Genomic DNA, 14,435 nt, shown 5'->3' with positions numbered 1-14,435 from the left:
GGAAGTTCAACAGGAAGCTACAAACGGCACCCTATTCCCTGTGTGCATTACTTGACCAGGGCCCATATGGATTGGGTGTCATTTGGGACACACTCCCCCGTTAGTGTGAGATACATCTGAAGAAAACCAGTGGTGTTTGCAGATGCAGATAGAGCCAGAAGGAAAGCCTGACTGTGTCTGTGGGTTAGTTTACTGACAGCCTGTCAGCTACAGGTGGGGGGATGTCAGAGAGCTGCACAATACAGGCAGGCAGTTATGCTGACTCAGTGTTTCAGGGTAGTTAGTGAGTTAGTGAACCACTGTGTGAGAGGAAACTAGCGAGATAGGGGCTGGGGAGGTGGTGGAGGTCTTCAGTTTCACAATCACTGACAGGCTTGGTGTTCCACTGAGTGTCTCACACCTCACTCTGCCCAGTGTTATGGGAATTGGTTATGATCACACAGTGTGTTTAATTGTATTATATGGATTTATACCATGGCATTGCTGAATTATTTCTGATTGGCTTGAAGGGCATTCTAGAATGTGCACTGCTTCCCTATAATGCATGGTAGAATTCAACGGCTATGACGTTAATTCTTACATGTTCTACGTTTGAGCTGCTTTTGAAAGCAAAAGTCGAAATTGAAAATATTATTGGTGTTGTTGGTTTTTCGATTTTCATAATAGCAAGCCAGCAGCACTGGTGAGCTAAGCTAGCAAGTCTGTTCGTTTGGTTACCAAGACAACTACTGTAGCTATCTGGTATACTTGCTAGCTAGTCTAACTACTCTACATAAGTGGATGTTGAACAAATTTCTAATGTATAATCAACTCAAACCTCTATGCATTCTCTAGGAAAATAAATGGAACTCCGTGGAAAGATAATGTTACGTGCTAGAGCGTCGTGGCATACCTTTCATGCATTATTTTCAACAGAGTGCATAGCCCTTTGTTGATTATCCTTTACAGAATGTATTAATGCATTAATAACTGAAACACTGCTGGTTTGGTAATGGCACCAGAGGGGATGGCTGCCATTTTACGGGCTCCTAACCAACTGTGCTATATTGTGTGTTTAATCTGCATTGTTTGTAACTTATTTTGTACGTAATGTTGTTGCTACTGTCTCTTTTGACCGAAAATAGCTTTTTGGATATCAGAAAAGCGTTACTCACCTCAAACTGGATGAAGATTTTTGTTTTTTTATGAGTCCGACGCAAAATATATACTGCTTCTCCGAGACCATGCCCAAATTCCCATCATTAGCGTGAAAAAAAAAGACGGAAATACATGGGGAAGTGATCGGGGTGCCTTGTGAGAATTCGTCAGCGAGTGGGTAATCTGCCCCTACAATCCGTTCAATTGACCAACGTGTATTCACTGGAAAATAAACTGGATGATCTCACCGAATGAGGAGTATACCACCTCAGTCACCGGCTTCATCAATAAGTACATGGACGACGTCGTCCCCACAGTGACAGTAAGTACATATCCCAACCAGAAGCCATGGATTACAGGCAACATCCGCACTGAGCTAAAGACTAGAGCTACCTCTTTCAAGGAGCGGGACACTAATCCGGACGCTTATAAGATATTCCGCTATGCCCTCCAACGAACCATCAAACAGGCAAAGAGCCAATACAGGACTACGATTGAATCCTACTACACCGGCTCTGAAGCTCGTCGCATCTGGCAGGGCTCGCAATCTATTACGGACTACAAAGGGAACCCCAGCCGTGAGCTGCCCAGTGATGCGAGCCTACCAGACGAGCTAAATGACATATGCTCCCTTCTATGCAAGCAACACTGAAGCATGCATGATAGCACCAACTGTTCCGGACGACTGTGTGATCACGCTCTCCGCAGCCGAAATGAGCAAGACCTTTAAACAGGTCAACATTCACAAGGCCGCGGTGTCAGACGGATAACCAGGACGTGTACTCAGAGCATGCGCGGACCAAATGGCAAGTGTCTTCAGTGACATTTTCAACCTGTCCCTGGCTGAGTTTGTAATACTTACATGTTTCAAGCAGACCGCCATAGTCCCTGTGTCCAAGGAAGCAAAGGTAACCTGCCAAAATGACTACAGCCCATAGCACTCATGTCAGTAGCCATGAAGTGCTTTGAAAGGCTGGTCATGGCTCACATCAACATCATCATCCCGGAGACCCGAGACCGACTCAAACTTGCATACTGTCTGAACAGACCTACAGATGGCGCAATCTAAATCGCACATTGATTCGGTACCGGTACCCCCTTGTACATTGTCCCATTACAAAAACTTTAGGGTGTTTTCTATCCAAATCAAACAATTATATGCATATTCTAGTTACTGGGCAGGAGTAGTAACCAGATTAAATCGGGTACATTTTTTATCCGGCCGTGCAAATACTGCCCCCTATCCCCAACAGGATAACAGTTTTTTTTTTTTTCGATGACTACGTTGGACCCTGAGGATGTTTATGTTTCTGTAGCCTACTAAGGTTGAGTGGTTAAGGTTGAGACGGTGACAGGAAGAGTGGTTTTTCAGATGAAAGACGTTTCTCACGGTGTTATTTTCAAGTTTAAAAAGACGATACTTCCAGTCTTTCACTATCGCATGTGATTTATTTACAACTAGTACAAGACTTGACATGTCAGGTTGAACACACAGTAGTCTATTTAAAAGGAGAGTAAAACACCTGAAATGTCTGTTTGTTTTCACATTTTAATATTTGTGAGCAATTTATTTATCTATATTTTGCCATTTTGTACCTACATCACATATTTAGGTTTACATTACATCACTGCACTTCTTCACACAAAGATTGGCAAGAGTTCAAACATACTTCACAGCTTCCAGCACATGAGCTATAATTCAAATTCAGTAAATATTAAATCATTTCACAATTATTGAGAAAAGCCTGAGAAAGCAGGTGTCAATCAGTCAATCAATGACTTCCGCATGGTTTTGTTGATCCAGTCAAGGTTCATTCTTGATATGAGTGTGTACACTCCAGGTTTGGTCTTGATGCCACATTTTATACCGAAGGACACGACTCCCCTTAGCTCACCTCCACACACCAACGGGCCACCAGAGTCTCCCTGAAACACACAGCACATATATTACTTTAACACACACCAACGGGCCACCAGAGTCTCCCTGAAACACACAGCACATATATTACTTTAACACACACCAACGGGCCACCAGAGTCTCCCTGAAACACACAGCACATATATTACTTTAACACACACCAACGGGCCACCAGAGTCTCCCTGAAACACACAGCACATATATTACTTTAACACACACCAACGGGCCACCAGAGTCTCCCTGAAACACACAGCACATCAATTCATACGTGATCACTTTGTCATTTACAAACAATATATACAGTTTAACGCATTAATCAATGGTTGATCATTGGCTCCCTGCAAAATATATTACAACTTTTATCAGCAGGTACACTGACACACACACACACACACACACACACACACACACACACACACACACACACACACACACACACACACACACACACACACACACACACACACACGGAGGCTGGTAGGAGGAGTTTTAGGAGGATGGGCTCATTGTAATGGCTGATAAGGCATCGATGGAACAGAGTACAACATGTGGTTTCCATCTGTTTGATGTGTTGGACACCGTTCCAATAATTCCATTCCAGCTGTTACAATGAGTCCGTCCTCCTACAGCTCCTCCCACCAGCCTCCTCTGAGACGAACACACACCTGACATGAGTCCACCCTGGTGTTGTCCACAGAGCCGGCACACAGCATGCTGTAGGTGATGATTGGGGACATGTTGTAGTATTCTGCAGAGTTACACTTCCTCCTGTCGATCACGGTGACAATGGTAGATTTCAGGACGTCAGACATGGTTTTAGCATTGTACTCGGTGGCTCCCCATCCAGACACTGAGCAGTTGGTCCCTGCTTGGACGTCTGCCACAGGGACAGGTAACGCTAGAGGTTTCACCGCCTTAGTCGGCTTTACTTTCTTATCCAACTGGAAAGAAGAAGAAGACGGTTGTGGCAATTCTCCTTCAACTGTCTCTAGAATTAAAGAATGGCTGACACCACGGTAGTGACTGACCTTCAGCAGCATGATGTCGTTGACTTTGAATTCGGGGTCATAACAGGGATGAGGGATGCGACCTTTAACCTTACGGACCTGTCTAGTCTCCTTCTCCTCCTGTTTGATGGAGTGGACCCCTAGAAACACCTTGTTGATGCTTCAGACAGAAACACAACCTTCTGTTAGATCAGCTGAAGGACGCAGCCCAACAACTACAATGACACAATCTCAGAAGCACAACGCCAAAAAATCTAACATTTGAGACGGATTTGCTAAGCAAACCATTACAGTGACAGCATCTGTACATGGACAACAACACTGATATTGGACCTACTCAGTACAGTGGGCTGCAGTCAGGACCCATTGCTGGTGGATCAGGATTCCTCCACACATTTTGTTTCCTTTGTTGTCCTCCAGTAGAGCCATGTAGGGTAAGGAGTGAGGCGTCACCTCCTTTCCACCAATGATCTCTGCACAGTCACCTAGGAGCAGGGACAAAACACCAACTGTAATTCATTAGAGAAATAATAATATATATTTGTTGGATAACATAAACACACACACACACCCCTACCTGAGTGCAGATATAGAAGGATCATGGTAGAGGTCCAGAAACTGGCTGCTGTAGAGAGGATCATGGTTATTTAACTCTGATGTAACCTCTGTAGTTCAGAGTCTATTGTGCTGTGATGCTCTCTGATCTCTCTCTTTATACTTATTATAGAGGATGTGGTCTGATGTTCACCTCAAAGTGGAAACACACAAGCATGTACACACCCACACACACACACACACACACTTTACTTAAATGTCACCATTCATCACCTTAAATCACAATTTCTTTAAAACAAGATGACTGAATGTGTAAAACAAGATGACAATGACAAAACAAATGATAAAAGGAGAAACAAGAGTATATCATTTACTCCAGTATTATTAGAGCTTTACACAATGACCCTCGATCCACAAAAAGTACTTTACTGTCTAGTTTAGTTTCTAGAATAGAAGTACATGGTTACACTGTTAGCCCACTCAGTCTGTTAAAGAAAATAATCTTTTCACCTGTTCGGGTGGCGGTCAAAGTCGCCGACCTTCTAGCCATCGCTGATCCTCTTTTCATTTTCCTTTGGTTTTGTCTTGTCTTCCATCACACCTGGTTCCAATCCCATTCATTACATGTTGTGTATTTAACCCTCTGGTCCACCCTCATTGTCCTTGTCGGTGATTGTTTATTTGTAAGTTATGTGCAAGATATGTTCTGGTGTGCGACGGGTTTTGTACCACTTGTATTATTTTGTATATTTTGGTTTTCTGAGTTTTTGAGCACTTATTAAACTGCTCCGTTTTATACCAAGTTCGATCTCTTACGCCTGACTTCCCTGCCACCAGCACGCACCCTGGTCAAAGGTAGTGCACTACTTCCCTATGGATCCTGGTCAAAAGTAGTGCACTACCTCCCTATGGACCCTGGTCAAAAGTAGTGCACTACTTCCCTATGGACCCTGGTCAAAAGTAGTGCACTACTTCTCTATGGACCCTGGTCAGAAGTAGTGCACTACTTCCCTATGGATTCTGGTCAGAAGTAGTGCACTACTTCCCTATGGATTCTGGTCAAAAGTAGTGCACAACTTCCCTATGGATCCTGGTCAAAAGTAGTGCAATACTTCCCTGTGGACCATGGTCAAATCTAGTGCACTATGTAGGGAGTAGGGTGCCATTTGGGGATGAAGACTATGTTTAGTGATTATAAAATGCATACTTTATTAGATAAAAAATCACGTACATTTATTGTCTTAGACAGACAGGTAGGAGCACTGTTTCCATGCCAAGCATTAATATCATGCTGACTGACAATGTGTGGTCTATAATGTTTACGTTCTTCGTTAATAATAAGGTCAGCATACCTATTTTTCAATGGAGACATGTCAAAAGCAGCAGCTTAAATATTTAATCATTCTAAATACTCATCAATACTTAAAAAAAACCTGCATTTATATTTATACAGGTTTGTCTTGAGATAAAAATCAACTGTGTATCAATACTAATAACACATTCTGTCAGCAGCTTGTATTCATGTTCTGCATTTAACTTTATACTATCAAGAAAAGCTGGTAGAGTTGGCAGATAGAGCTGCTATTCTTTATCTAGGACCAGTTCTAGTCAGGATGCCAGAGCAACACTGCATTATTCAGTAAGGAGCTCCACTGATCTAGGACCAGTTCTAGTCAGGATGCCAGAGCAACACTACATTATTCAGTAAGGAGCTCCACTGATCTAGGACCAGTTCTAATCAGGATGCCAGAGCAACACTACATTATTCAGTAAGGAGCTCCACTGATCTAGGACCAGTTCTAGTCAGGATGCCAGAGCAACACTGCATTATTCAGTAAGGAGCTCCACTGATCTAGGACCAGTTCTAATCAGGTCTATAATGCATTCCTCAGTAGGGAGCTATATACATCTCTATATATACCACTATATACATCACAATATACACCACTATATACACCACTATATACATCACTATATACACCACTATATACACCACTATATACACCACTATATATACCACTATATCCATTACTATATACACCACTATATACACCACTATATACATCTCTATATACACCACTATATACACCACTATATACACCACTATATCCATTACTATATACATCACTATATACACCACTATATACATCACTATATACATCACTATATACATCACTATATACATCACGATATAGACCACTATATTCACCACTATATACATATCTATATACATCATAACAACTGTAACAGTGATTAATAAATAAATGTCCATTGGGGTGAAGCCAGAGTAAAGACTGTTGAGGGGGTGGGGGGAATGATCGTAGAGGGACTAGCATGGCCATTGGGGGGGCGGTCTATGTATTTACCAACATACATCTGCCTGGTTATACGATGTACCGGCAGGATAGAACAGCTTCTGGTAAGACAAAGGGCGGCGGTCTATGTATTTCTGTAAGCAACAGTTGGTGCACGATATCTAAGGAAGTCTCGAGCTATTGCTCGCCTGAGATAGATCATCTCATGATAAGCTGTAGACCACACTACCTACCGAGAGAGTTCTCATCTGTATTCTTTGTAGCTATTTACATACCACCACAGTCAGAGTCTGGCACTAAGACAGCATTAAATGAGAACACGCTCACCCAGAGGCGGCTCTCCTAGTAGCCGGGGACTTTAATGCAGGTGAAACTTCGGTCCATTTTATCAACTTTCTATCAGCATGTTAAATGTTAAATGTGTGTGGACCACCTCTACTCCACACACAGAGACGCATACAAAGCTCTCACTCGCTCTCCATTTGGCAAATCTGACAATAATTCTATCCTTCTGATTGCTGCTTACAAGCAACAAATAAAGCAGGAAACACCAGTGACCAGATCAATAAAAAAGTGGTCAGATGAAGCAGATGCTAAACTACAGGACTGTTTCGCTAGCTCAGACTGGAACATGTTCCGGGATTCCTCCGATGGCATTGAGGTGTCGACCACATCAGTCATTGGCTTCATCAATAAGTGCATCGATGACGTCGTCCCTACAGTGACAGTAGTCCAGGATCCAGTATACACACACTGTGTGATCATAACCAATTCCCATAACACTGGGCAGAGTGAGGTGTGAGGCACTCAGTGGAACACCAAGTCTATCAGTGATTGTGAAACTGAAGACCTCCACCACCTCCCCAGCCCCTATCTCGCTAGTTTCCTCTCACACAGTGGTTCACTAACTCACTAACTACCCTGAAACACTGAGTCAGCATAACTGCCTGCCTGTATTGTGCAGCTCTCTGACATCCCCCCACCTGTAGCTGACAGGCTGTCAGTAAACTAACCCACAGACACAGTCAGGCTTTCCTTCTGGCTCTATCTGCATCTGCAAACACCACTGGTTTTCTTCAGATGTATCTCACACTAACAGGGGAGTGTGTCCCAAATGACACCCAATCCATATGGGCCCTGGTCAAGTAATGCACACAGGGAATAGGGTGCCGTTTGTAGCTTCCTGTTGAACTTCCTGTTCCCCAGCATGCTTTAACACAAACGCTGCTGTTTTACTGAGACGAGTTATCTGTATTACCTAAACATCGTCAGCTATCAATCAGCTTCCAGCTTCACTGATGAAATGTGAAAGCACACAACACATCCATGAAACAAGCCGCTTCTGTGTCATTCAAGGGTGGTTTAATTATCTCCAGCGTTTATTCCTTTTTTACCTTTTAATTTAACAGGTAGGTCAATGAAAAACAAATTCTTATTTACAACCACGGCCTGAAGAAGTGTGTCTCAAGCTTCCCACTAGCTAGCATCTCTGGCACTTGGTTGCAGGGATAGGGTTAGTGCCAGCTAGTTCAGAGAAATGGCTGACATGATGAAATGCTTTGATGGCAGACTCACCACAGACCCCCATACGGTGAAACCACAGGGTTCATGACAAACCATGACTGTCATTGTGATGAGATCTGAGATGAAAACTAAACTGTCCCATTTCTCAGAAACTACATGGATGGATTGTAATGTATGAACAGATGTCAAATCAAATCAAATCAAATTGTATTAGTCACATGCACCGAATACAGCAGGTGTAGACCTTACAGTGAAATGCTGAATACAACAGGTGCTTACTTACGAGCCCCTAACCAACAATGCAGTTTAAAAAAAAGACAGATAAGAATAAGAGATAAAAGTAACAAGTAATTAAAGAGCAGCAGTAAAATAACAGTAGCGAGACTATATACAGAGTGGGTACCAATACAGAGTCAATGTCCGGTGGCACCGGTTATTTGAGGTCGTATGTACATGTAGGTAGAGTTATTAAAGTGACTACGCATAGATGACAACAGAGAGTAGCAATGGTGTAATGAGGTGGTGAGAGGCACTGCAAATAGTCTGGGAAGCCATTTGACTAGATGTTCAGGAGTCTTATGGCTTGGGGGTAGAAGCTGTTTAGAAGCTTCTTGGACCTAGACTTGGCACTCCGGTACAGCTTGCCGTGCGGTAGCAGAGAGAACAGTCTATGACTAGGGTGGCTGGAGTCATTGAACATTTTTAGGGCCTTCCTCTGACACCGCCTGGTATAGAGGTCCTGGATGGCAGAAAGCTTGGTCCCAGTACACTACCCTTTGTAGTGCCTTGCGGTCGGAGGCCGAGCAGTTGCCATACCAGGCAGTGATGCAACCAGTCAGGATGCTCTCGATGGTGCAGTTGTAGAACCTTTTGAGGATCTGAGGACCCATGCCAAATCTTTTCAGTCTCCTGAGGGGGAATAGGTTTTGTCGTGCCCTCTTCACGACTGTCTTGGTGTGCTTGGACCATGTTAGTTTGTTGGTGATGTGGACACCAAGGAACTTGAAGCTCTCAACCTGCTCCACTGCAGCCCCGTCGATGAGAATGGGGTCGTGCTCGGTCCTCTTTTTCCTGTAGTCCACAATCATCTCCTTTGTCTTGATCACATTGAGGGAGAGGTTGTTGTCCTTGCACCACACGGTCAGGTCTCTGACCTCCTCCCTATAGGCTGTCTCATAATTGTCGGTGATCAGTCCCAGGGTCGGTAGCTGTTTAGGCAGGTTACCTTAGTGTTCTTGGGCACAGGGACTATGGTGGTCTGTTTAAAACATGTTGGTATTACAGACTTGGACAGGGAGCTGTTGAAAATGTCAGTGAAGACACTTGCCAGTTGGTCAGCGAAAGCGCGCAGTACATGTCCTGATAATTCATCTGGCCCTACGGCCTTGTGAACATTGACCTGTTTAAAGGTCTTACTCACATCAGAAGCGGAGAGCGTGATCACACAGTCTTCCAGAACAGCTGGTGCTCTCATCCATGTTTCAGTGTTATTTGCCTCGAAGCGAGCATAGAAGTAGTTTAGCTCGTCTGGTAGGCTCGTGTCACTGGGCAGCTCTCGGCTGTGCTCCCTTTGTAGTCTGTATTGGTTTGCAAGCCCTGCCACATCCGACGAGCGTTAGAGCCGGTGTAGTACGATTCGATCTTAGTCGGGTATTGAAGACCCAAAAAATTGTCAAAGACTCTAGTCACCAAAGTCATAGACCGTTCTCTCTCTTACATCATAGCAAGTGGTACCGGAGCGCCAAGTCTTGGTCCAAACGACTCCTTTACAGCTTCTACCCCCAATCCATAAGACTGGCGAGCAATTAATCATATGGCCACCCGGACTATTTGTATTGACACCCCCTCCCCCCTTAATTTTTACACTGCTGCTACTCGCTGTTTATTATCTATGCATAGTCACTTCACCCCTACCTACATGTACAAATTACCTCAACTAACCGCACATTGATTCGGTACCGGTACCCCCTGTATATAGCCTCGTTATTGTTATTTATTGTGTTACTTTATATAAAAAAAGTACTACATTTTATTTAGCAAATAATTTCTTAACTCTATTTCTTGAAATGCATTATTGGTTAAGGGCTTGTAAGTAAGAATTTCACGTTAAAGTCTACAACTGTTGTATGAGGCGCATGTGACAACTATTTTTTATTTGATTTTGTTTACACCAGATGACAGACAGGGGGGCGCTGTTTTCAAGCCACCGCAAAGCCATTTTTGATACTCCACTGTAAAAATATACTTTGGGGGCTATAGAAATGCATGTATTGAAGGTGCTACAAATAGGACATGTTTTTATTTTTGCGTTGTAATTTCTGAAAATGTCCATAATAGTTATTCACTGTGTTACTTTCATGTTTAAAAAGACGACACTTCCAGTCTTTCACTATCGCATGTGATTTATTTACAACTAGTACAAGACTTGACATGTCAGGTTGAACATATAACAACTAAAAGGAGAGTAAAACACCTGAAATGTCTGTTTGTTTTCACATTTTAATTTTAGAGAGCAAAGATTGTCAAGAGTTCAAACATACTTCACAGCTTCCAGCACATGAGCTATAATTCAAATTCAGTAAACATTAAATAATTTCACAATTATTGAGAAAAGCCTGAGAAAGCAGGTGTCAATCAGTCAATCAATGACTTCCGCATGGTTTTGTTGATCCAGTCAAGGTTCATTCTTGATATGAGTGTGTACACTCCAGGTTTGGTCTTGATGCCACATTTTATACCGAAGGACACGACTCCCCTTAGCTCACCTCCACACACCAACGGGCCACCAGAGTCTCCCTGAAACACACAGCACATATATTACTTTAACACACACCAACGGGCCACCAGAGTCTCCCTGAAACACACAGCACATATATTACTTTAACACACACCAACGGGCCACCAGAGTCTCCCTGAAACACACAGCACATATATTACTTTAACACACACCAACGGGCCACCAGAGTCTCCCTGAAACACACAGCACATATATTACTTTAACACACACCAACGGGCCACCAGAGTCTCCCTGAAACACACAGCACATATATTACTTTAACACACACCAACGGGCCACCAGAGTCTCCCTGAAACACACAGCACATCAATTCATACGTGATTACTTTGTCATTTACAAACAATATATACAGTTTAACGCATTAATCAATGCTTGATCATTGGCTCCCTGCAAAATATATTACAACTTTTATCAGCGGGTACACTGACACACACACACACACACACACTCAGACACACACTCAGACACACACACAGACACACACACAGGAGGCTGGTAGGAGGAGTTTTAGGAGGATGGGCTCATTGTAATGGCTGATAAGGCATCGATGGAACAGAGTCCAACATGTGGTTTCCATCTGTTTGATGTGTTGGACACCGTTCCAATAATTCCATTCCAGCTGTTACAATGAGTCCGTCCTCCTACAGCTCCTCCCACCAGCCTCCTCTGAGACGAACACACACCTGACATGAGTCCACCCTGGTGTTGTCCACAGAGCCGGCACACAGCATGCTGTAGGTGATGATTGGGGACATGTTGTAGTATTCTGCAGAGTTACACTTCCTCCTGTCGATCACGGTGACAATGGTAGATTTCAGGACGTCAGACATGGTTTTAGCATTGTTCTTGGTGGCTCCCCATCCAGACACTGAGCAGTTGGTCCCTGCTTGGACGTCTGCCACAGGGACAGGTAACGCTAGAGGTTTCACCGCCTTAGTCGGCTTTACTTTCGTATCCAACTGGAAAGAAGAAGAAGAAGTTTGTGGCAATTCTCCTTCAACTGTCTCTAGAATTAAAGAATGGCTGACACCACGGTAGTGACTGACCTTCAGCAGCATGATGTCGTTGACTTTGAATTCGGGGTCATAACAGGGATGAGGGATGCGACCTTTAACCTTACGGACCTGTCTAGTCTCCTTCTCCTCCTGTTTGATGGAGTGGACCCCTAGAAACACCTTGTTGATGCTTCAGACAGAAACACAACCTTCTGTTAGATCAGCTGAAGGACGCAGCCCAACAACTACAATGACACAATCTCAGAAGCACAGCGCCAAAAAATCTAACATTTGAGACGGATTTGCTAAGCAAACCATTACAGTGACAGCATCTGTACATGGACAACAACACTGATATTGGACCTACTCAGTACAGTGGGCTGCAGTCAGGACCCATTGCTGGTGGATCAGGATTCCTCCACACATTTTGTTTCCTTTGTTGTCCTCCAGTAGAGCCATGTAGGGTAAGGAGTGAGGCGTCACCTCCTTTCCACCAATGATCTCTGCACAGTCACCTAGGAGCAGGGACAAAACACCAACTGTAATTCATTAGAGAAATAATAATATATATTTGTTGGATAACATAAACACACACACACACCCCTACCTGAGTGCAGATATAGAAGGATCATGGTAGAGGTCCAGAAACTGGCTGCTGTAGAGAGGATCATGGTTATTTAACTCTGATGTAACCTCTGTAGTTCAGAGTCTATTGTGCTGTGATGCTCTCTGATCTCTCTCTTTATACTTATTATAGAGGATGTGGTCTGATGTTCACCTCAAAGTGGAAACACACAAGCATACACACACACACACACACACACACACACACACACTTTACTTAAATGTCACCATTCATCACCTTAAATCACAATTTCTTTAAAACAAGATGACTGAATGTGTAAAACAAGATGACAATGACAAAACAAATGATAAAAGGAGAAACAAGAGTATATAATTTACTCCAGTATTATTAGAGCTTTACACAATGACCCTCGATCCACAAAAAGTAGTTTACTGTCTAGTTTAGTTTCTAGAATAGAAGTACATGGTTACACTGTTAGCCCACTCAGTCTGTTAAAGAAAATAATCTTTTCACCTGTTCGGGTGGCGGTCAAAGTCGCCGACCTTCTAGCCATCGCTGATCCTCTTTTCATTTTCCTTTGGTTTTGTCTTGTCTTCCATCACACCTGGTTCCAATCCCATTCATTACATGTTGTGTATTTAACCCTCTGGTCCACCCTCATTGTCCTTGTCGGTGATTGTTTATTTGTAAGTTATGTGCAAGATATGTTCTGGTGTGCGACGGGTTTTGTACCACTTGTATTATTTTGAATATTTTGGTTTTCTGAGTTTTTGAGCACTTATTAAACTGCTCCGTTTTATACCAAGTTCGATCTCTTACGCCTGACTTCCCTGCCACCAGCACGCACCCTGGTCAAAGGTAGTGCACTACTTCCCTATGGATCCTGGTCAAAAGTAGTGCACTACCTCCCTATGGACCCTGGTCAAAAGTAGTGCACTACTTCCCTATGGACCCTGGTCAAAAGTAGTGCACTACTTCTCTATGGACCCTGGTCAGAAGTAGTGCACTACTTCCCTATGGATTCTGGTCAGAAGTAGTGCACTACTTCCCTATGGATTCTGGTCAAAAGTAGTGCACAACTTCCCTATGGATCCTGGTCAAAAGTAGTGCAATACTTCCCTGTGGACCATGGTCAAATCTAGTGCACTATGTAGGGAGTAGGGTGCCATTTGGGGATGAAGACTATGTTTAGTGATTATAAAATGCATACTTTATTAGATAAAAAATCACGTACATTTATTGTCTTAGACAGACAGGTAGGAGCACTGTTTCCATGCCAAGCATTAATATCATGCTGACTGACAATGTGTGGTCTATAATGTTTACGTTCTTCGTTAATAATAAGGTCAGCATACCTATTTTTCAATGGAGACATGTCAAAAGCAGCAGCTTAAATATTTAATCATTCTAAATACTCATCAATACTTAAAAAAAACCTGCATTTATATTTATACAGGTTTGTCTTGAGATAAAAATCAACTGTGTATCAATACTAATAACACATTCTGTCAGCAGCTTGTATTCATGTTCTGCATTTAACTTTATACTATCAAGAAAAGCTGGTAGAGTTGGCAGATAGAGCTGCTATTCTTTATCTAGGA

General features: G+C 43.1%; 2 protein-coding genes across 4 annotated transcripts; both read right to left on the bottom strand.

Moving 5' to 3' along the window:
* Positions 1 to 2,566: 2,566 nt before the first annotated feature.
* Positions 2,567 to 4,778, bottom strand: LOC106570903 (granzyme A). 2 transcript variants are annotated; one of them, XM_045695386.2, is made up of 5 exons: positions 4,640 to 4,778; positions 4,400 to 4,547; positions 4,084 to 4,222; positions 3,721 to 3,996; positions 2,567 to 3,063 (listed from the first exon to the last, which is right to left on the bottom strand). In XM_045695386.2, exons 1-5 carry the CDS (start codon positions 4,701 to 4,703, stop codon positions 2,902 to 2,904), a joined length of 789 nt encoding a protein of 262 aa, XP_045551342.1. In that variant the 5' UTR covers positions 4,704 to 4,778; the 3' UTR covers positions 2,567 to 2,901. The 2 variants fall into 2 exon arrangements, with proteins under 2 accessions (XP_045551342.1, XP_045551343.1); XM_045695387.2 differs by lacking the exon at positions 2,567 to 3,063 and adding an exon at positions 3,152 to 3,295.
* Positions 4,779 to 10,840: 6,062 nt separating this feature from the next.
* LOC123739246 (granzyme A) lies at positions 10,841 to 13,011 on the bottom strand. Of its 2 annotated transcripts, none has more exons than XM_082961520.1 (5): positions 12,856 to 13,011; positions 12,616 to 12,763; positions 12,300 to 12,438; positions 11,937 to 12,212; positions 10,841 to 11,252 (listed from the first exon to the last, which is right to left on the bottom strand). In XM_082961520.1, exons 1-5 carry the CDS (start codon positions 12,917 to 12,919, stop codon positions 11,091 to 11,093), a joined length of 789 nt encoding a protein of 262 aa, XP_082817646.1. In that variant the 5' UTR covers positions 12,920 to 13,011; the 3' UTR covers positions 10,841 to 11,090. The 2 variants fall into 2 exon arrangements, with proteins under 2 accessions (XP_082817646.1, XP_082817647.1); XM_082961521.1 differs by lacking the exon at positions 10,841 to 11,252 and adding an exon at positions 11,263 to 11,542.
* Positions 13,012 to 14,435: the final 1,424 nt, after the last annotated feature.

The sequence above is a fragment of the Salmo salar genome, chromosome 15 (genome assembly GCF_965601325.2).
Source record: "Salmo salar chromosome 15, fSalSal1, whole genome shotgun sequence".
NCBI classification, from domain to species: domain Eukaryota; kingdom Metazoa; phylum Chordata; class Actinopteri; order Salmoniformes; family Salmonidae; genus Salmo; species Salmo salar.
The sequence above is the reverse complement of the archived record's forward strand: the minus strand, read 5'-3'. Positions and strand labels throughout refer to the sequence as shown.

What these genes read in the sequence shown, in the direction of transcription:
- LOC106570903 (XM_045695386.2), bottom strand. Translation starts at nt 4,703, where the DNA reads ATGATCCTCTCTACAGCAGCCAGTTTCTGGACCTCTACCATGATCCTT. An exon ending in CCTTCTATATCTGCACTCAG is followed by an intron (nt 4,548 to 4,639) that starts GTAGGGGTGTGT and finishes CCCTGCTCCTAG; the next exon opens with GTGACTGTGCAGAGATCATT. An exon ending in ACGACATCATGCTGCTGAAG is followed by an intron (nt 3,997 to 4,083) that starts GTCAGTCACTAC and finishes TCTTCTTTCCAG; the next exon opens with TTGGATAAGAAAGTAAAGCC.
- LOC123739246 (XM_082961520.1), bottom strand. Translation starts at nt 12,919, where the DNA reads ATGATCCTCTCTACAGCAGCCAGTTTCTGGACCTCTACCATGATCCTT. An exon ending in CCTTCTATATCTGCACTCAG is followed by an intron (nt 12,764 to 12,855) that starts GTAGGGGTGTGT and finishes CCCTGCTCCTAG; the next exon opens with GTGACTGTGCAGAGATCATT. An exon ending in CCAGGGTGGACTCATGTCAG is followed by an intron (nt 11,253 to 11,936) that starts GTGTGTGTTCGT and finishes TGTGTGTTTCAG; the next exon opens with GGAGACTCTGGTGGCCCGTT.